Consider the following 21544-nt stretch of genomic DNA (forward strand, 5'->3'; position numbering starts at 1 on the left):
CCACGACGAGTCCAGCCATTAGACGAATGTTTCGTCGACGATAAAAATCAATTCCGTCAGATCACTCACTGTGATGCATGATAGTTTCTAGTATCTCGGAGTGTGTGTCTTTAAATTATTTGTCGAAACTCGACAGACGACGCTTTCCCGTTACAATTTCCGCGGTACGTAATAGAACGGAATAAAAGACGGAAATGCGCGAGCCCGAGAGAAATATGAAGCCTTCGAATTCCTCTTTACAAGAGCGTATCTCTCGAAGAAGAAGAGGAAGAAGAAGAAGAAGAAGAAGTAGAAGAAGAGGAATAAGGGACGATCACAGCGTGAAAGAAGCGCACGGTTTAAAAGGGCGGCCAGTCCACCTCCGCTCCCGATATTATCGCCGTTCACAGCACGCGGGATTACGTTTTAATACTCGATCGTCGTTTATTAAAAGATTGCTCCTTTGTCGGCGCGCCGTGAAACTTCAGCGAAGAAACGAGAACGATCTCTCCTCGAGATACACCGTCTGTGGATGCCGCTCGCGCGCGCGAATTAATTTTCTCGACGAGAAGAAGAGGAAGGCGAGAGGAATGGGATTTAACGCGACACCGGCCTAAACGAGAATCGGACGTTCAAAGACACTTTACGAGATGAGACATTCGTTTCGTTCGAAAATCAACGTCTTATAAATGGAATGCGCTCCTTTGTAATACACAACTTTAAGAATGTTACATGTTACATGCGAGTATTATTTAATATTATCAATTCTTTTTACCGTATAGTAGAATATTTTATATATATTTTATAATTATTAATATATATTACATTTAATTTTATAAAATTTTAATCCTTACGATTTCTAGATTGATATAAATATCTTGGCAATCTTTATAACGCGCATTATTCAGCGTTACTATACGATTGCACGAATAAATTTCTTATTCTTCTAATAATGCCTGGAATATTTTTCTATAAAATTAAGAATGGATGTTTTTAATTATAATAGTGACAATAGAAATGAAAGAGAAATCTAAAGATAATAATACAGTATATCATACCATATATTATACGTTATATTACACGTATCAAGTCGTCAAATAATCTTGCAAAGAAATATTCGTAAAGTTTATCAATGATTTAGAACGGCGATTAACACGATAATACATTAATCGTAATCACGGGCACGAGCTATGTTGACGTTTTTAACAATTAACGCACCCCCGATACGCGGTTTATGCTTACTCGCGGTCAATCGACGATAACATGCTGCACTTTGATATTTACGCGTGTTTATAACGCGGAGGGGTGCCCGCAATCGCGCTCCGTTCTGTAATGCACTCGAAAATGCATACGTATCGTATTATATCCAACACGCGGCGAATGCGTGGCGGCCGCCGTCCGCGCTTTGCCAAAACTCGGCAATTTAACGTTCCAAGCGCGTCGCGCCATACATATTCAGTAGTCTAATAATTAGGAGTTAATACACCTGAGCGGCATTATTTCAATTTAATGCAGCCGCTACAAAATCGCCCTCGCGAAATCACTGTAAAAGGAGAGAGAGAGAGAGAGAGGGGAGGAGGGGGGTTCGTGCGTTTCCCTCCTACCGCATTGGACGTTGCATAATTTGCGCTCTATGCATTTACCACCTTTGCTCTTAATTCCATAATTCCATTTATAAACAGTGATGCTACCGCGATAGAGAAAATTTAGTATGATTTGCAATACTTAATCGTGGATCGTAAATCTGTGAATCTCGAGACTCGCAATGACTTGAGATATAATGATATAAGATTCGCTGCGCGTGATTGTAAACTTTTCCAAAAATTAACGTTTTAAATTTCATACTGTTACATACAACTCATTAAAACGAATAAAATGTTTCGAAATATAAAAATTTCTGATACGAGTACAGAGGAATAGAAAGAAGGACAAGAGGACCGTATAATATAAACACGTTTCTAAATAATTTATTTAATATTTTCAAGCTTGATCCCAAAATTTCGCGAATCTCTATATTTGAAAAATATATGGATCTTTTTTGCATCGATTCAATGTATTGCCCTGTAAAATATATCTTACGAAAATATGAATAAAAAAAAAAAAAAAAATGAGAAATAATACTTTTCTAGAAAGGTAATGCTTTTCAATCCTCTAAAAAACTAAAGCGCGACAGACAATATTTTCTACGAAAAATAAATCCCATATCTTGCTACGAATATCTAATATAGAGATTAAAAAAAAAAAAAAAAAAAAAAATACATTCGCATTACGCGGAGGTGGAATTACTATACTCGCGCATACAATGGTGATTCGGTTTTCGTGCCGGGGTAATGAATAACATAGCCGTGCAAAGACAAAAATAAAAGAAACAAGCTCTGCTGGATTCACGACAATTATTTCTATTTGCGAAATGCGAACACAAAAGAGCGAGTGCAGGTCGCTCGTTCTCGAGGACTCTCGTATTACTTGTACGCACGTTTTGTACGTGGAAACCGCGCGACGACGGGGTCACAACACGCTGTACGTTTTGTCGTTGCATCCCTCTTCTCACCCTCACCCTGCCTCACCGCCGTTAATGATCTCGTAGGGTGTTGGTGGAAATTTCATGTTACATACGCGCCGCGATGCGCATCGTTTCGCGCGAGGCGAGAAAATATTTGTTTACTGAAAAACGAGAGGAGGAAACAACGATTGAACGTATTTTCAGGAGTTGTCGTTCCGTAAAATCCTACAAAGTGCTCGGCGCGGCGACATTTATCAGTATCATCGTACACCATATGACATTATTTCGAACAGAAATTATTTGCTTTTGAAAAGGCAAGAACTTTAACAACTTGAGAAGAGAAGAAATATTGTAACGAATGTTGTAGATCGAGAAATATCGTAAGTAGGCATTATTCCTTCGGTAAAATTAAATGCCTAATTTTCTTAAACGTATACGATTTGCCATTTTAATTTTTATATATTGTAAAATTTTATTCAAAACCGTCGCGTTCGAAATATTTTCTTAAGAAAAACCGTATAAAAAAAGAAATGTCACTTATAAGTGTTAATAATTTTCCCCAAATATATAATAATTAATAATTTATTTAAAAATTGAAGCAACTTGAAAAAATTGACGACAGTTTCGAGTTTAATAAATCAATCTAGAAGATTATTTGATTCTCTCCTCCCGATTTGCTCTTTAATATAATTGTAACATTTACATATATTACAAAAGCAATTCTATCCGAGCTCGTCCTTCTCTCGGCTCGCGCTTTGTGGCGGCAGCCTTTTCTCATATTGAATTTTCAAGAGATTCCCGTGCAAAAACGTGCCCCATATTGCGCCGTGTCGCGATATACCTGACTCGACTATATTCGAGAAACGCCGGCAGGCATTAGGAATAATCGTGCAGGTCATGGTATAATACGCGACATATGTACGATAATAGTTATTACTCCTTCAACCCCTACGTAATGGGCGGAAGGAAAACGCGCGTGTGAGAGAGAAAGAGAAAAGGGTACGTAGGTTGTGATATCCCACCGATGCAGCACGCGAGAGAAAACATTCGCAGAGAGAAAAGGTAATCAACACCGATTAAAATTTCCACGAGAGGACTCTTTAAAATCTCTCAAAGTAACCGAGCATGAGCGAGAAGCATCCTTTTTCTCCTTATTGCGACGACGAGAGAAGAGAGAGCAAAAAGGGAGAGGAAATCGTAATCAGGCGGCTCCGAAAGGACGAAGGAGACGTTGAGAGACCCGCTTGCACCCATCGTCTTATTACTCTACTGCCTTCTCCTCCTCTCCAATGTGGTAAGACGAGAGAAATCCTTTCTATCCATTCGAATCTTCTTCCTTCCGCGGCGCATCGGCGGGGATCCTTATTGCTTCCTGCCGATCGACGTTTGGCTAGCAAACGTGAGGGATATCTCACCTAGCTACCTATCTAACCCTACGATAACCGGAATTCTCCGACGTTCTTTTGGCTGTCGATAGAATGTTTTCGGGCGCCTCTGCTTGATCTTTATATCGTTGGAGGGAAAAGGGTATTCTTTCTTCTCTCGTCATACGCTCGATCCTTCCGCTCGCCTTTTCACGCGATCCTTTCACACGATTCGATCGATAGTTTGGCGAGGGGATTCTCGTATTCTTTAGCGAGCTTCGTGTAACGTTAGTAATACAATTGGACGTTTTATATTAACGCGTTTCCTTACTATTAACTCTACTATTCAACTTTCAAGTCCATATCGGTTTCGTAATCGTTTCGTTTTCTTCTCATGTTTTTCCATGTTAATAAAAATTTTTGTCTTTTCAAATGTACACAGATTTGTTTAATTCTTATTATTTATCTGCTCTCTAACAACTTTTTAAATCACTAGGAATAGTTTAAATTTTTATCTTTCCTATTTAGAGAAAGCGCGTGTTTACTTCGTTCTCTGCATGTATTTACCTTCGATAAGTTGATCCAACATGGCGTAAATGTGGGATGTCGCTTCATCGGTCATAACCCAGCCACCGGTGGTCATCTCCAGTCGACCGTCCTTGACTAATCTTTTCACGACCATCTTCTTCGTCGGATGAGCACTAGAAAGCAAGAATGATACTTAATCATTATGAGATAACGGCAATAAAATAAAATTTAATTTCAATATTAAGTATTTAGATTTAATGATAAATATAATACAATAAATGCAATTTTGTGATAAACAAATACAATTGACACATGGATGAATGTGATCTCTTTATATCCCGCGTGTTTGATCGTGAATAATCGATTTCGTTCCATCTCTGAATCAACCAGTCAAATTTAATCATTCTCGATTTGTGATTTGTCCTGTCGCGCTTGTTTTATATTACCCATCACGCAATTCGGGTCGCGAATCATATTTATCGCCGTCGCCGTTGTCCCATTTCAGCCTCGACTAGGATTTACGTGATTTGTGCGTCCGAGAGAATGTTATGTACGACCTATATAACCTACCCTATCCGAAGGCGGTTTCCACATTACGTCGTTTATGTCGACCATAAAGCCGCCACGGATTCCACCTGCTATACGTCTCTCTCCCTCTCTCTTTCTCTGTTTTCCCCAGTGACTAGTAGGTTGGTTTAAGGTCGCTAAGGCTAAGGTGGTTACGCCCAGGCCAAACTGGGGCGTTTTGGAGATGAGCTTTCCTCGACGCGGCTCTGTTTAAACTGCACCGCCACCGATATAATAAATTTTTTATACTCTCCGAAACTCGCGACGCATACCGTTACGGTTTCTTGGCGTTTTACGTTTTCTTCAGGCTTTAGGGGCACGTGGTCGATGTAAATGGTGATTGGTTACATATGAAATTTGAATCCACGAGAGTATCAAAATAAAATGCAGAATGTGAAAATGAAATACAATATTATCAAATTACGAAATATGAAATCACCTAAAATCAAATATAAAATTGATTTTAGAAGAGAAAGGCTATATATATGATTAAATGCAAACTATAATTAATCGAAATTTTCTAAAAATGGATAAAATTTAATTATAGAGTATACAAATTTTATAAGGAAAAACATAATAATTTTGACAAACGAAAATCTTCGATCAGTTATATAGCTAGCTAATTTTTTTCCGCTTTTTTTTTTACGTTCGGATCGTATTCAACGATTTGCAAGTACTTTTCCTTCTTCCCGTTTCTCTTCTCACTGATCCAGTAAAACCGTATAGATTCGCAGGGTGACTAAATTCTCGAGTAAAAATTACTTTTCAGCAAACCTTTGCATCTCATTCTCTTCCTAGAAGGAAGTAATGAAAGCGAGATCCACTACGAAACTCGTCTGAGAAACTTATCATTTCGTCCGCCCCTCCTCTATCTCTTCCCTCTCTCGTTTCCCATCTCGGAATTCACTTTTATGCTCGCGACACTTCTCCGTCTTCTTCGTCCCTACTTCATGCATGGCTCGTTAAAAAGAGAAAAAGTTTCCCGCCCCTCGTTGTTCTCAGGTTTCCGTTTCCCGTTCTTTCGCGCCAAGTGCTAAGAGAATCACTACCCTCGATACAATCCGCTCTTTTCTTTTCAATGACCTATTTTACGACAATCCATCTCGAGATATTGTAAATATATATATATGTTTGCGCGACGAGCTCGCGATTTACTTAATACAGAAGCCGGCGTTTGTCTTTGATTACGAATGCAAAAATTAATTATCGATTATTTTTCAGTCGCCAATTAAAATTTAGGACAACGTTATACATGTTATCAGACATGTAATTATACGAGAATGTTAGTCATTTCGAGTCATATTTTATAATTCACTTTGAGAGAAAGAGAAGAAAAGGAAAGAGAGATGCTCGCAGGAGAATCGTGGTTTACTTAATACATTGACCAGAGTTTATCTTTCATTATGAATGCAGAAACCAACGAGCGTATATTAAAGATTCACAAGAACTAAATCGTTAGAAAGGCGATGTTGACTATTACTCGCGAATCCGAATTTCGAAAATAACGATCGCTCCTTTATCAGAAATTTTCAGAACGTTATTTTGAAATAGCAATTTTACTCAATTTCTATTTGTTTATCATTGTCAATATTATTCATTTCATAATCTATTTATTAGTTACTTTTATAATTACTTTAACATTTTTATCTCAATTATAAAAAATGCAAAATCTGAGCCGATTAATTTTATTAATATTATGACTTGAAAAATAAATATATTTCCATGTATTCTTTGATGGTTGGCGTTTGAGGTTCTTTTTTATTTTACACGCAAAATATTTCGCGTGTAAAAAAATATATTTTGCGTATACGCGTATAGCAGGCACTCACCTGTCCCACCATAGTGACAAGAACGAGACTTCGCTCCAGATAAAGGTCATGTTTGGCCACTGCTGCAACTTCGAGACCATATTGTTTAGGATGCTCCGCGTGGAGCTGTGGAAGTACTGCTCGAATGTCTTCAACCATCCCGGATCGGTGTGACTGTGAGGCACAAGGATAACCTGCAACGGAGAAACGCGACCATCGTTTTATCAGAAACGTGCTACAAATAGAAAATATGCTATCGCATGGAAGTTAATGCCTCGCCTTTCGCGTGAAGCGAATCTAATAGAATATAGCCGCTAGCCTCGTTGAGCTTGATAAAAGAATAATTAATTGAGCTATTGATAGAAATCACACGTGCTGCTACTTTGGTTTGTTAAATAAAGAAGAGTATAACAAACTTTTTATTATCATTATTCTTTTTTATATTATAGTTATCGTATTATTTTTTGAATTTCGTCTCGTGCCATCAGAATTTTTTACACGTACAAGAAATGCGCTGCTCAAAATTTGCTTTCTGGTAACGTATAGTAATAATAGAGCTGAATTTTCAACGATTCAATTTGTTGAAAAAATTAATTGAAAACGACAAAAAGATGTTTTACATATAAGAAGCTGTTATCTATGAACCTGATAATCTCTATAAATTAATTCGCCGTTCATCAGTCGTCATTAAGGCGAAATTATTGATCGAATCGATGCGGGACAGACGGCGCCAACGTTCTATATCGGCCATCTAATTCTCGCACTCGTTCATCGAGTCCGCTCTCAATTTTCGACGGTAACAACCCGACAGATTCATGAAGATTCGTTAATTAGCGCGCGCTACATCGACATCGGCTTGACGACATTATAACGATGGTGTGTAATTGATACAATGCCGCGTCTCATCATTGCTCTAATTCGACGAGTGAACTTGTACGGTCGATTCGCACAAAATTTATTAGTTTATCTATGATGGATCTGGCTGTCTCTTTTTTTTCTCGGCCGTGTTCAAAAAGTGTTTCAATCTGTCTCGAGTGTCGATATTTGTCAAGTGGAGTGCAAACGAGACTTTTTTTTTTTATTTTGTTTACAGATTCGACTGTACGGGCGTACGCTATTGCACGATTTTATTGCTGCTCGCTTTGTTGCTAATATTTCGCGCGGGAATGCGATTAAAGTGCCACCAGATTTTTAAATCGCGCAAGCGAAATGCCAATGTTTTCGCGACTATAAATTTCTTTCGCAAGCTAATAATTATAGTAAGAATAATTTCATAATGTCAACACTTCAATTTGTAGGAAATATATTTTTTTACGTGAATTACCGTAAATATAAATTTTTTTATCTTATCACTAGTGATACATGAATGTTTTATCAAAAGCGATACATATATTGTATTTTATAATTTTTTAATGTTTTACTTATTTTCTTTATAAAATCGAGATTCGATTCCCTTCCCTCTTGTTATGTATTCGTGCAGAGAATACTTTGAAATTTAATTGGTTGCAGGTCCTAGATAACTCGATCGTAATAGCTGTCCCCGTAATCACGTGAAACGACAGTGTCAATATTGCATAATTGATATACATATACCGGTCATAGCGAGTTAATAATTCAAACGACGTGAGACGCAACATCGCGCTCGACGCAACGCGCGAAATTTATTACGCGTTGTCGCCGGCGAATTTATGTAATTTGGAACGCGTCAGTGGACGATAATGAATCCTGCACCCAGGTTTACATCTCCTTTAATGCGCGAATCCGAGACACTTTCAGCGGCTGTCCAATCTTTCGCGTATAATGCATTGAATTTTTCAACAGTTATTAGATGACGTATCTCTAGTTTTTGTGAATAAGAAATATAGTAAAATATATATATATATGTTTGGACAGTATTATGATATTATATGTAAACATACGTATAAAATTGTGGCATAAATGTTTTCTTTTTTTCGATTTTTAAACTGCGTATCGGAGACTTAAAATTTTTACGTTGGCTTCACTTAAAAGTCACGAGTCTCCAGAGAGTAGACGAACTTTGGTTTTTCGTTCTCTGCGAATGGAGCGGAAGTACTTTGGGGAAAAATCGATCGAATATTCGATTTGCGAGCTACACGAGGTGGCGTGAATCTTTTAAACGAGAATCGACTCGCAGCGGTAACTGTCATTAGTCGTCGTCCCGCTGACTGTTTCTCGTCCGAGCTCCGCATTTTCACCGAGATTTCGACCGCCCGCTGATCAAATTCGCGTCGGCCTTAATTTCATTTCGCGCTCACTACGCGGACAAATTGGAGCGTTCTCTCGCGCGGAACGCGCTTCCGAATTCGCGAAAGCTCTCTCTCTCTCTCTCTCCCTCCCTCTCGTTAATCAAAATTCGTTTCGTCGAGCGTATCTCTCCTACAACGACAGACAAGCTTATTTTCCCGCGTATTGTTTACCGCGAATTATTTTTCATTTCCGCTATTTGTTCTGTCAAAAGAATATATATTGTACATATATAAGAGAAGTTAGAATTCTATACGTCTTCGTTCAATATTTTAAAGGAAGATGACACATACGGAAAATTATCCGTTTTATATTAAAGCATAACACATTTTAATATAATATTACAAGTAATAATATACATATTTTAATTTAATATAATTTAATCTTTATTATGTATTCGGTAGATGTCTTTGAGAAAGTGCTTAATAAATAATTTCAATAATAACAATTAAATTCATACATTCGCGGAATACACTATTACTGTACTGGCGCTAATCTTGATCACGACTACGAATAGTCAAGAGCTAACGGCGACGCGGGATCCATTTCACAGGACAAATAAGCGAAGTTACTGGCAAACTGCAGGCGGATACTCGCCTCGGCTGTGCACACGAGACGCGGCACAGCCGAGAGAGCTTATTGGTATGCATGAGACAAGCACGTCGGGTCACGGCGCCCCTTTAATACACCCCTGGCCCTTTTGCCCTCGCCTGTTCTCCGCCCGGCACGACCGGAGGCGAGCAGAGGCGTAGCGGACGATCGTCCGGTTCGCCCTTTCACCCCCTTTTACTCTCTCCGCTCGCACAACCCCCGTGTACTTTGTCACCTCGACGGTAACTTCGCCCCAGCTACTTGCCGGGATCGCTATTATCGCTCTTAACCGCGACATCGGATGGAAGATTGGAGCCTTGCCGCGCGGAATCACGTCTCCGTTCTCCGCTCGAGATTGCCATCCGAACCCTTCGGGACCGAATTGGAATGCAGATTGAAGCGCGAGAGAGCGTTTCGATCGGAGAGAGGGCGATTGTCGCGCGGCCGTTAACTGCATCGAATATTAATTATTATCGTCGTGGAGATACAGCGGAAATACATTTTCACGGATACGATAGAATAATTTTAGATTAGACCACACGGAGAACACACGCACACTTTTCGATCGCGATAGACATATTGTCGTGCTTGAAACTTTCTTCCTTTCTATCTTGATGATAAAATAATACGCAGAAGCAAGCATGTGGTGGTGAGGATAATGTAATATCAGGAAAAGAGGAAATGTGAAATTTTCCGAATCAATGCTGAAAGCACGACTTTTACCTTTAAAGCGGACCTAACGAAACGCCGCTTCGTTCCCCGCATCGATCGAGACACACCCGTAAAAATGCGACGTGGATAAAAAAAATTCAGATAATCGTAAGACGAAATTGGGGGTGGTTTTTGACATACGATCCGACGATCAGTCCAGAATCGTTTCATTATATTGTATCTGGCACTGCGTCGAATCAGCCGAATAGGCTGATAAGACAGTAAAAAACTTTCCTTTTTAATTTTTTTTACGAGTATTGATTATATAATCCTAGAGAGAGAGAGAGAGAGAGAGAGAGAGAGAACATTGAAAGAAAGATGCGTCTCATCTTGAGGCGAAATTGCGGATATGTTGTTTACGCGTCCCACCTTTTTACGGATCGTTTCCAAGAAAGTAAGTCTCGAGATCGAGGACTCGATCGGGGTTAATCGAAGCCCTATCGTTCTGCTCGAATGCACGCTCCCTTCGCTTCAGAATACAAACTTAATCTTGTTAAACTCTATCGCAGCTTTTTAAATCAACATTAGCTCCTATACGCGCAAACTCCAACGTTTTCTCATCTAACGATACACAGAAAAGCTTGATTTTTCTTAATATGTAGCACTAAATTCAAATGGCCGCGGCCGCGTTTGTACAGAAATAATCGACAAAATAAACTAGCATTAAAGAGAACGACGTATACTGACAAATATCACAATTATGAAATGAAACTAAAGAATGATTTATTTAAATGTAATTAAAATATGCAAAAATTACATATGAATTATACATTTTCATCTTTGATTTACATAGCCTTTTCCTGCCTTTTGTTCTAGTTATCAAACAGATCTCGTGATAAAATTGTATTTTATTTTATTCAATTTCAATAAGAAAATTGTAATTTCAATAAGAAAAAAAACGCGACAACGTAAAAAAAAATATGTGCTGCAGGATCACATATATCTTCTTGTAGGTTAACGCTAAAAATTTAGTCAAGGAGCACCGTTAACACTGTAACGGAGCACCGAACTTTTCGAATCTCGCAGCAGTAAAGCCCCAACTTTGGAGATATGTAGTTACCGGCTGCAACTTCCACGTAGTTTCGCGGCAATGTAAATAACTCTCTTAGGAAGTCCTCGCTATACGACATACGCCGTAGAAAAATTATTATTGTATTATACGCGGGACGTCTTATGTAAGCTTTATTTCCCACAAGTAACGGATAGCAGCTATTTTATTTTATTTCATCTCGAAAATAACTTTTTTTTTTTTTTTTAATCAAAATTTTCTATCACGATCTAATAAAAGATCTCTAGTCATAAATTTTGTCAAAATAAATTTTATTAATTTTTTATTATAAGATTTTTCTTTGAAGAGAAGTAAAATTGTTTCGTCGCGAAACGTTATCGCGTAAAAAAGGATTAGCTTCAATGTAGCTGCTACTATTATTTATTACTGCTCTCTTCTTTTAGACCGGTGACCCAATTTATTATTATTATCCGATGTTATAAATATTCGCAACGTCACGATCCTGATTGGCCCCCGGAAGGAGGAATCTGATGCAAAAAGTTGGCCCGTTTCTCCCGGAGAATGCAAATAATTCCGAGTATTTTCCCGAGTAAGGCTTGCCACTTTGTTCGAGGGCTTTGAATGTAAATCGTCGGATTGCGCTATTTATACATGGACCGAGTATGAAATAGCACCGTCGAAGGAGTAAACAACGCGACCAAAGGAGCAAATACGAGATGCGAGAATGGAACGCGCGTTAAAGTTTTGGCATTTTACCGGAAAATAGATGATAAACCGAAGAAAACGGAATGAGAATGTTCGTCGATAATGCATTCCATAATAACATATAGCGTATTCGATTTTTTTATGGAAGAAAAATTATCCCGCAATAACGATGTGATATAACTGATCAGCGTCCATCTTTTCTCAAGCTTCTTTAATATTGAAACATCTTTTTGTAATTAAAAGAGAGATTCAATGTCCGCAAAATAAAACATTGTTCTCTTACGTTTAATTCAATGTTACAGGACTAGATTCGAAAACTGCATATTTATAGTCATATTACGACCATTACATGTTCGCGTCATATCCTTTTAAAAGAGACATAGTATATGGAAATGTGAATATGTTTTTTGAGAAGCTACGGCAGAAACTTCGTTAACGAATCCCTCAAATGCGTCAGATGATATATAGACGTAATTGGCTTATCGACGTGAGCTACCGGATTCGTCTTCAAGATTCCGCAAATGTAGACACGCTCTTGCGGATATATCGACAGTTCACATCCGACAGTAAATTAACATTACGCGCGAATCCAACATCTATATAGAAAGTCCTTTTTCTATAAATTATTAACAAAAATAATATATAATATTTTATATATTGTATATATATATATATATATATATATATATATAGGATGGGGCATTTATATTGAGACATCTAAATATCTAAAAAATAAAGCAAGATAGAAAGAAATGTTTCAGATAAAAGTTGTTCGGTTCTAAGGGGATCATAAGATGGTGCCATTGACCTTGGATGGAGGCGCTTCGGAGATTTCAATGTCAATCTTGTTTTATTTTCTTTACACCAATTGACGTCTCTCATTTTTTGAGCTTAAAATATTAAGATAATATTATTGCGAAATAAATAATTTTATGAGATATTTCATAGTTTATGTCAAATTATATCGAAGTAAAGTATTAAAATGAAGTATAAAATATCTCGTAAACTATTAAACTTTTGGCCATCGCACTCCTATAACTTTTTATGCAGAATATTGCAAGGAATCGATTTATGTAAAAAAATTGGGGTGTCTTCGTTTAAAAAAACGTGATTGACATTGAAATCTCCGAAGCGCCTCCACCCAAGGTCAAACTAATGGCACCATCTTATGACCGCCTTAGAACCGAACAACTTTTGTCTGAAACATTTCTCTCTATCTTGCTTTATTTTTTAGATATTTAGATGTCTCAATATAAATGTCCCATCCTGTATATATATAACATATTTTATGTGTATTTATACTTTTTCATTATTGTATTATCATATGATGTGTCTTCGAAAAAAGATATTATCCAACGTCTATATACGAAACGCTCCGAAAAGAGTTATCAGCACGATCGACTTTCTATAAACCAATAGCGATCGCTATACGACTTGACGAAACGCTTCCTTCCTTCCTTCCTGGGTCTCGACATTGCTAAATCCCCGTAGCAATACGGACGAATTCAGACCCAAAGAGCAGACTTACAAGCGCATTCGATGCATTCCGTCGCCGAAATCGCGCCCATTGCCCGCTATTGTCGCGCACGTTTTCCGAAGGCCGACCACCACCCGCACTATTGTATCTTCGCGACAATGGACTGATGAGCTGGTATTGTCGTACTCGTCCAACTCTGTTTGTACCGCATTCGAAAGAGTGACGCGGCAAGAGAGAGAGAGAGAGAGAGAGAGAGAAAGATCGCGTTTGGATTTTTAATGATGGGTTGGCTCGAGTAGTCTCGAGCAGTTGGTTTAAAGCTTCGCGATATCCAGCGCTATCCACATCCGTAATCCCGCGGGATTACCTGAGGAGAAGCAGAACGAACGAGTATTTTACTGATAACGACGTTGAGATTCTCGGTTCGCGATTTTAACTGAGTCTTGTGTACGAGACGCGGAGATATCGTGAAATATTACATCTTTTGCAATTTTCTTCGGAAAAAGCGAAAAGACTCGAGTCTGCCAATAAAACGGCAAATAAAGCGAGGAGAGTATACCTCGCGCGAGAAAGCAATTATACCGAGGCACCCGACGACTTTTACCATAGGAAGCACGAGACGGCCATTGTAGCAGCTCTCGTGACAACATCTGCAGAAGAACGCAAGAACCTGTAATTACTGAAACTCCGCTGCTTTTTCCAGAGAGATTGAAACGAAAAACAGAGGATTTCAAGCGCTGTTTCAGCGCTGTCCGTTTTATTTGAAAAATTATTTAACACGTGTAAAGAAAATACTTCGTACTTGTAGATTTTTCATTCTTTTCCGTTTATACATTCGTATACGATCGATACTGTATCAAATGCCAAACTTTCGTTTAAATAATGCTTCCGCAGGAAGGTTCCGAAGTACGCGGAGGATCGCTAGAAATTCATTTTCGAATGCCTTATTTCCTTCGAGACGGATCGAAAAATGTTCTTCCTCCTCTTTTTCTCTTCTTCCTCGCGGATGAATTTTACATATTCGAGATTTTCCGCGCGATTACCCGAAGAATTCCTTCTTCCTTTCGCCTAATTACCCGTCGTTGCCTCGCGTCATGTCACGTTGATGCGGTCACAATTTTACAGTAGAAAAATATTAAAATCGCGTATAATACGCGTGAGAGAAGCGCTGCTAATTTATCGCATCACTTCAAAAATGACACGAAAATGAAAAAATAAAAACGTTCCGGAAAACAAATTATAAAACTGCGTTATGTAACATTAACGCTTGGTGCGATAACGTCGTTTGCATACTACGCACATGCTCCACTTTTAGATTAAATATCGTATTACACGCACATACGAGAATCTCATTTTTTCTTTTTATCATTTTTCAAATATACGGAATACGATATTATCAACGCGTTCATTCGTTTCGAAACTTTATTTTTCCCTAATCTACAGTATTATCAGCAATTATTCTACGAGTGAATTGTACCGAAAGTTGAGAGATGTGTAGTCGTACACGAATACCATAAGGACCGTAAACATTAACGGAAACAGAAAATTGCCGAGATTCGTAATAGAGAATTGTTAGAGCTGGAGCTTTGATCAAACGATTTTGTTGAGAGCAAACCGTCGTGGATCCAGAGACGATGGTTAATGGACGCCGTACAAAGGTTTACCCGAAAACCGCGACATGGAGAATTTACTCGCGAGCACCGTATATACCAACAGGAGGGAGAAAGGGGATTTTTCCGAGTGCCTACCGTTTTCCGTCAGGTAGATAAATAAGTATGATTTTACAGATAAACATCAGAGGGGGGGAGGGGAGGGGGACGATTCGCAATTTAAAATTTATTACGCCACCAAGGAATTAGCGATATCGATTTAACGGAGCCAGGCGAAATAATCGATCGCTTTCGGTTAAACGCAAAAATAATGTTTTTTTTTTTTTTAAATAAATTTCGCATACGCGATAAAATTAAATACATATATTCATTTTTAACAGTTTTGTTAAATTTATCATTAAAAGATCATCATGTTGTTTATCTGTTCGATTATCTCATTTGACGTCGCGTAAAAATACCGATACTCGCGTTTATTGTTTTTAATTATTAATAAGGTTTATTAGTCGCTCGTTCTGTGAAAGATAAAATTGTTCGTTCGATACCTTTCGATAATGTAAGAGAAAACGATTGTAGATAGCGCAAGACCCGGCAAAGAACTCGTTACGTTACTAGCGATTGGTCGCGCACGGCTGAGCATAGAAGTACCTTTACTACTTACGATACTTATACGCGCGAGTGTTCTCCACTCCGATCAAGTATCGTAAAAGATATCCTTAAATGTCTTTTTTTCTTTCTTTTTCTTTTTATTTCGCTAACTCTCCAAATGTCCGAGTGACTGTGCGATGAATTTCGCAATTTTACATTTATAATGTAAGAAAACCGATTATATAAAAAAATATATTATTAAATTATTTCACTAAAAATCAACTTAGTTATTTTACTCCGTCAACACATTATTGTTTCATAATAAGAAAATAAATACATCCCATAATCTCCGGTAAATAAAACATCGCGCATGTAGCAATAAGAATAAATTAAAAATACGTTCCCATCATCAAAGTGTCCAAAAAGGAAAAAAGAAAAAAAAATCATAAAAAAACAATATCGTCGCACAGATTTGAGCGAGCGGACACGCTCACGGTGTGCAAATTGTGAGGATAAAACCCCGAAAGATCGAAATGCTTTATAACACCATAAACAAAGCCTCCTTCGCGATTCTCTCGCGTCAGACGAGCTTTTTACACTCCCACGGCATCGTAAATCCTCGCTCGCGCATTAACGTGAAAGCACGTTGAAAAGAGCTTTTGCACGAGCGGATACCTCGTATTCGCCCCCAACGTTTCCGCTGTTTATATCGTCTTACGCTTTTCTCTCATGCCCAATAATTTTATACAATAATTCCCCCCTTACACTCTCTCTCTCTCGCTTTCACATCTGCAACAGCCGTTTTTATTCGCAGCTGCATTATTGCATCGGATCCATTATACTACAATATATTTAAAACAGCCTCGTTATATATAAAGCAACGGTGAATGTGTTAAAAGATTATCTCATACGATTGAAATACGCCTGCACTTGTTTAGAGATTATTAGCTTAAGAAGTAGTTGTGTCGTAGATAAATATTACTCGTACACAATCGTGTACCTTCGACACAATGACTGGTGGATTACGATCGCGAAGCGAGGCTTCTTTATCGGAAAACCCAATTTTAAAATTGCAATTTTATTACACACCCGAGGATGAAATATTTCACGATGTAACGAACTCACCTTCAAGGGCGGCTTCGTCGGATCTTTTCGCAGCTCCGCGAAACGCGCCTCGAAGCTGTCGTCCCAATATTCCCGACTCCGCATCCATGAGGGCTGCAACAGAAGGGTAAACAACCGTGAGAAATTTCGTGTTACACAACCGGATATTGCTACACCGGCTAATAAAACGAAAGCCGCGAGGACGTAAATTTCGCTCGCCGCGTATATAACAAAAGTACAGAGAGAACAAGATAAAGTAACGTATACATTGCACATATATAATGTATGTATATATATGCTGTTGCATTTTCGTCAAGCGAAGTTAGAAGTTGACGGATGTTGATAATTTCGTGCGAACAGATTAATCGATCGTTGGTTTTTAATTTAACTAGATTTCGCGCGTTTATGAATTAAATTTCTGTCTTTGAGAATTAAGCAACGATTAAATATATCGTGTAAACGCGAATCTTTATTCGCGACTTTCGTCTTTTTCCCGCAACCTCGCGTGCGTTGTTCCTTTTTATCGCCTCGTGTTAATAACAGCTTTATCGTGGTAATAGTTTTGACGCGATACCTTGTCGATAAGGTAAACGCACCTAGCGAAATCACGATTAACGTCGATGTTGACTTTACACGAAAGCTCTCGCTTTCGCCATCGAGATCCCGCGAAAATAGTAATGAAGCGAAACATTTTCGAACAAGAACAAGGAAACATTCCCGTTATTTTACAAGATTTTTACAAATTGGAAGATTTTTCAAAATCCAAATACACAAGTATTATAATTTCCAGAAAATTTATCAATTGAATTATACTTTAAACATGCAAAATGTGATTTATCGCTTTAAGTATCGAGATATTGAACGTTAGAAACTATCGGGGCGATAAATAAAAGTTTTCTTCGGAATAACTTGAGACTTTTGTCGTGGAACTTGCAAAAATTCCAAATGCCGCAGTTTTTCGAAAACCTTGTATATAAAAGGCAGCAATATCTCGCCTGAATACCGTCGAGCGTGAATGATACGAATTCGCGGATTGGAAGTAATGAAGTAGAGCGAAATTGGAATTCGCGAGGAATCCGATCCCGCCGATTCTAAACATCGATTACGCAAGTCCGAACGCGCCGTGCATTGGTACAGACACCATGAAATTCGAAGACTTCCGGTTCTAGTGCGCCGGGCGACCGCGGAAAATTCTGGACAGGGCGCGAGGGAACGATATTATTTCGATCGATCCATCAAATTTCGTTGCTGCCGCTTCTAGCTGCATACCTATCAATCAAGATAATGTTCTAATGGCCGAAAGCTTATTTCAAATTGGCCGCAAATGCTCCAACGATTACGCAATAGAATATAAAATTGGATTCTATATGTGAAATAATTAATCACCCGCGTATCTTTCTCTCCCTCTCAATAGCGATTATAATGCGTAAAATACGAGATTCATAAATCGAAATTATTTTAAATCGAATATCGCATAAATTATAATTGCTGAGCATTATAAATACAGAAAAAAATAATCTATGGATCTGGTACTTAAATTATGCTAAATATAAATTGGAAAAATGTAACAATGACACGATTACTTAAAAAAAATTAAGAGCGAGCAGCTGGAAAAATCTCTCTCTCTCTCTCTCTCTCCCTAAATAATCTCAGGTAGAAGAAAGTATCCCGGTCTGGATACTACTTGGTTCTAATTTCTATCAACAGCAAGCAGCGAGCAAATTAATCACCATAAATCCAGGATCGACGGCGGAGATAAAGTCGAGTCAAAATTAAATCCCAAGCGAAGAGCTCGTCCATCGAGCCCAACCGACTACTCATCGAGATATATCCTCCTTCTAAAAGTCTTCTTCCACGGAGCTCTCTCCGATTATCCGACGATCGGTCGAGCTTTCTTGTAACGGAGCTTATCCCGTCCAAGTTAATTAAACATCGAAAAGCTTCGCTCCCTAATCCAGACCGGGATACTTTCTTTCACCTGAGATTATTTAGGGAGAGAGAGAGAGAGAGAATATTCCCTGAATTCTCTCGCTTCGATTTCTATCTGTCTGCTCTTCTCTTCCGCGATCCGATCAAAATGCTTTTTTTCTCTTTTAATCGAAATTTGTAAACATTTAGATAACCAATCAAATTTTTTAAGAAAAAAAAAATAATAATACGTAAATAATTGAGTTGCTAATTAAATATATTATTGCGCGGATATTTCAGTTGTTTAAATATATTTTCCAATTCATAATATCGTGCACGAATACAGTTCTAAAGAACTTGTCAGAATTTTGCTTTAAAATTTTCGCATTTAATGGAACAATTTTATAGTCTTTTAACGCGAGCTGTCTTTAACGAAATTGCGACGATGTCCGTCGATCATAGGAAAAACTGTTCTTTTAGTCTGTATACTAACTATCCCGCCCGTCCAACTTTCTTTTGGTACACGGTAGCGAATGAAGATGAAGCGTTTTACGTAGTATCCCGGAAGAGGAGGATAATTCCTCGAAGGATAGAGAGCGATCTTATTGTTAGAAAGATGGCCGGGAAGGGAAGGAAGGAAGGAAGGAAGGATGAAAACGAACGGACGGGTCTTAGAGGGATGTCGAAGTAACGCTATCTTATCGACACAAATCCTATAGGACACTTCTCTTGGGCAACTGCGTACGGTTTTACAAGATCTACTTTAAGCTGGTTATTTATCTAGGGTGCCGATTGCTTTTTCATTACGACTCATTTGAATCTTGTTTTAATAATGTCTCTGGAATTTCATCGAACGAATGATCAAGAGAATGATAATATCGGAATAGTTGAATGTCATATTTTTTCAAAAATAAGCCGTTTGATTCTTAACTTAATGCTGTCGACGCCTAGCTAATTATTGACAAAACTAATTATCACTTTTATCTTCTATTTTCGCACAAACAACACTATCATTAGATATATTTTTAGACAAGTTATCGATGAAAATAAGTACCTTATATTCCATTCTATAGTCTTTAAGAGATTGGCAGACGCTTCCAAAGAACATTATCCCGCGCTTCGTTGACAGTTCGATGGCCGAAAGCTCAAGCTTCATTAGTTTCCATCCACGTTAGGGCATACTAATGTGTGCGTGGACGTGTATAGCTTGGCGCCAAAGTTAACGGCTGCACGGACGATGTACGATTTGCGAGTTTCACGCGAAATCTACCATAGCGCTTCACAGGCTACGAATGGGAAGGCCCGGAATAAGTTTACGAGATTGACGTTCACAGATACTCGGCGATCGATTCGCGGCGCTTCACCTATATTCAAAGTCGAAGCGACGAACGAGATTCGGCCAACGTGTGCAGCGATGAATTATAACAAGCGTATAAAGCTTTAAACCGACCTTTCGAAACTCGCACGGGTCTTTAAAATACGAAAGATTCGAGTTTTAACTGATAAAAGTGTTTTGTATAATCATCAAAAGTAATAATATATATTTAATATTCTCTCTTTCTCTCTGTTAAAAAATTATTTATTTTTTAAATAACTAAAAATTATAATAATAGAAAGATTTTACATTTCTCATAATATACGTGTTAGGTAAGAGGCTAAAAAATTAATTGCGTGATGAATATCGATGAAAATATTAATACATCATCCGCACACGGCAACAAGCTTCTATTTTTATTGCATCTTTCCAGCAACAACTTTTATGGATCTACCGAGGGAGTGTTTCTTCGTGCCGCTCTGACGCGTATGTAAGAATTTCTTCGCACAATTTGCGAAAGTACTTTGTCGTCATTCCATCGAAATGCTATTTTTCGCTCGTAGCAGCCAGCCGGATTCGCATTTTTGCAAGTATTGTAGATTACCGTAAGTGCCTCGCGGATCTAAAGAACAGTCGGCGCGGTAAAAAAAGCATTTTCATCCTTAAAAAACCGGCACTAATTGTATAGTCGTGCAGTCTGTGGCCTCTCTTCTTCCATTAAACTCGCCTTCCTTTTGCATTTTAACCGCAGCGCATCATCGTCACGCTTGCCGAACGTGATGTCGATAATTTTATTTTGCGGCTCGCGAGAATAATTTTAAGCGGCGAGATGCACAATTATATTATTGAACGTAAAGACACTTTTATAATGCGGATAAGAAAGTAGAGAAATTTTCGCTTTCCAAGTAATTTTCGTTCTCTTCGACGCTTTTTTATTCCTAGAAATATCTTTGAATGTAGAAAAGATCATCGCACTTGAAAATATGAGATATTTTCAGTGGTATATTCATAATTTTATATAACACTCGAGCTTTCTACATGGTTATAACAAGAAGAAATCATGGAAACATTTATAATTGATTTCTGAATGATTAATTTCTCTCTCTCTCTCTCTCTCTCGTTTTCTAAAAATTTTATGTAGAATCGAGTTAATTACTAGACAGTTTTGAGTTACAAATCAGAATAAATAAGACGTAAATAAATCAGAAAACTTTATGCTTTAATTCCAGCCAGATATTTATTATTGAAAAGCGAAGTCCAGGTCGAGACTGTAAAATTCTACGGCTGGGAACCGCTTAAACACGCGCGCCATTTTTTTCCATCGATACATTTTGCTTGCATTAAACGCCAGAAAGAAGCCGAACTTGTTGAACTCGGAAATATAACAGAGTGATGTAAATACACAGCGCGTGATATACGTCGAATTAATTGTTTCATATTGCGCTTGAGTTACGCGCGAAAATTTTAATTATCGGGCATCGATTAAAACGCGGAATGAGACGTTAAAATCGCTGC

At 38.1% G+C, this 21544-nt stretch overlaps 1 protein-coding gene across 4 annotated transcripts in view; it reads right to left on the reverse strand.

Moving 5' to 3' along the window:
- Alpha-man-iib (alpha-Mannosidase class II b) overlaps nucleotides 1-21544 on the reverse strand; it is a 119995-nt gene that overhangs the window by 12649 nt on the left and 85802 nt on the right. For all 4 annotated transcript variants that reach the window (XM_070301793.1, XM_070301796.1, XM_070301794.1 and 1 more), the window contains 3 exons: nucleotides 16828-16920; nucleotides 6771-6943; nucleotides 4414-4547 (listed from right to left, as the gene is read on the reverse strand). In XM_070301793.1, coding sequence (XP_070157894.1) covers nucleotides 4414-4547; nucleotides 6771-6943; nucleotides 16828-16920 — 400 coding nt within the window. The remainder of the gene's footprint in view (nucleotides 1-4413; nucleotides 4548-6770; nucleotides 6944-16827; nucleotides 16921-21544) is intronic.

Source organism: Polyergus mexicanus, unplaced genomic scaffold (genome assembly GCF_030449975.1).
Source record: "Polyergus mexicanus isolate NDT 795.1 unplaced genomic scaffold, iyPolMexi1.0 SCAF_9, whole genome shotgun sequence".
NCBI classification, from domain to species: domain Eukaryota; kingdom Metazoa; phylum Arthropoda; class Insecta; order Hymenoptera; family Formicidae; genus Polyergus; species Polyergus mexicanus.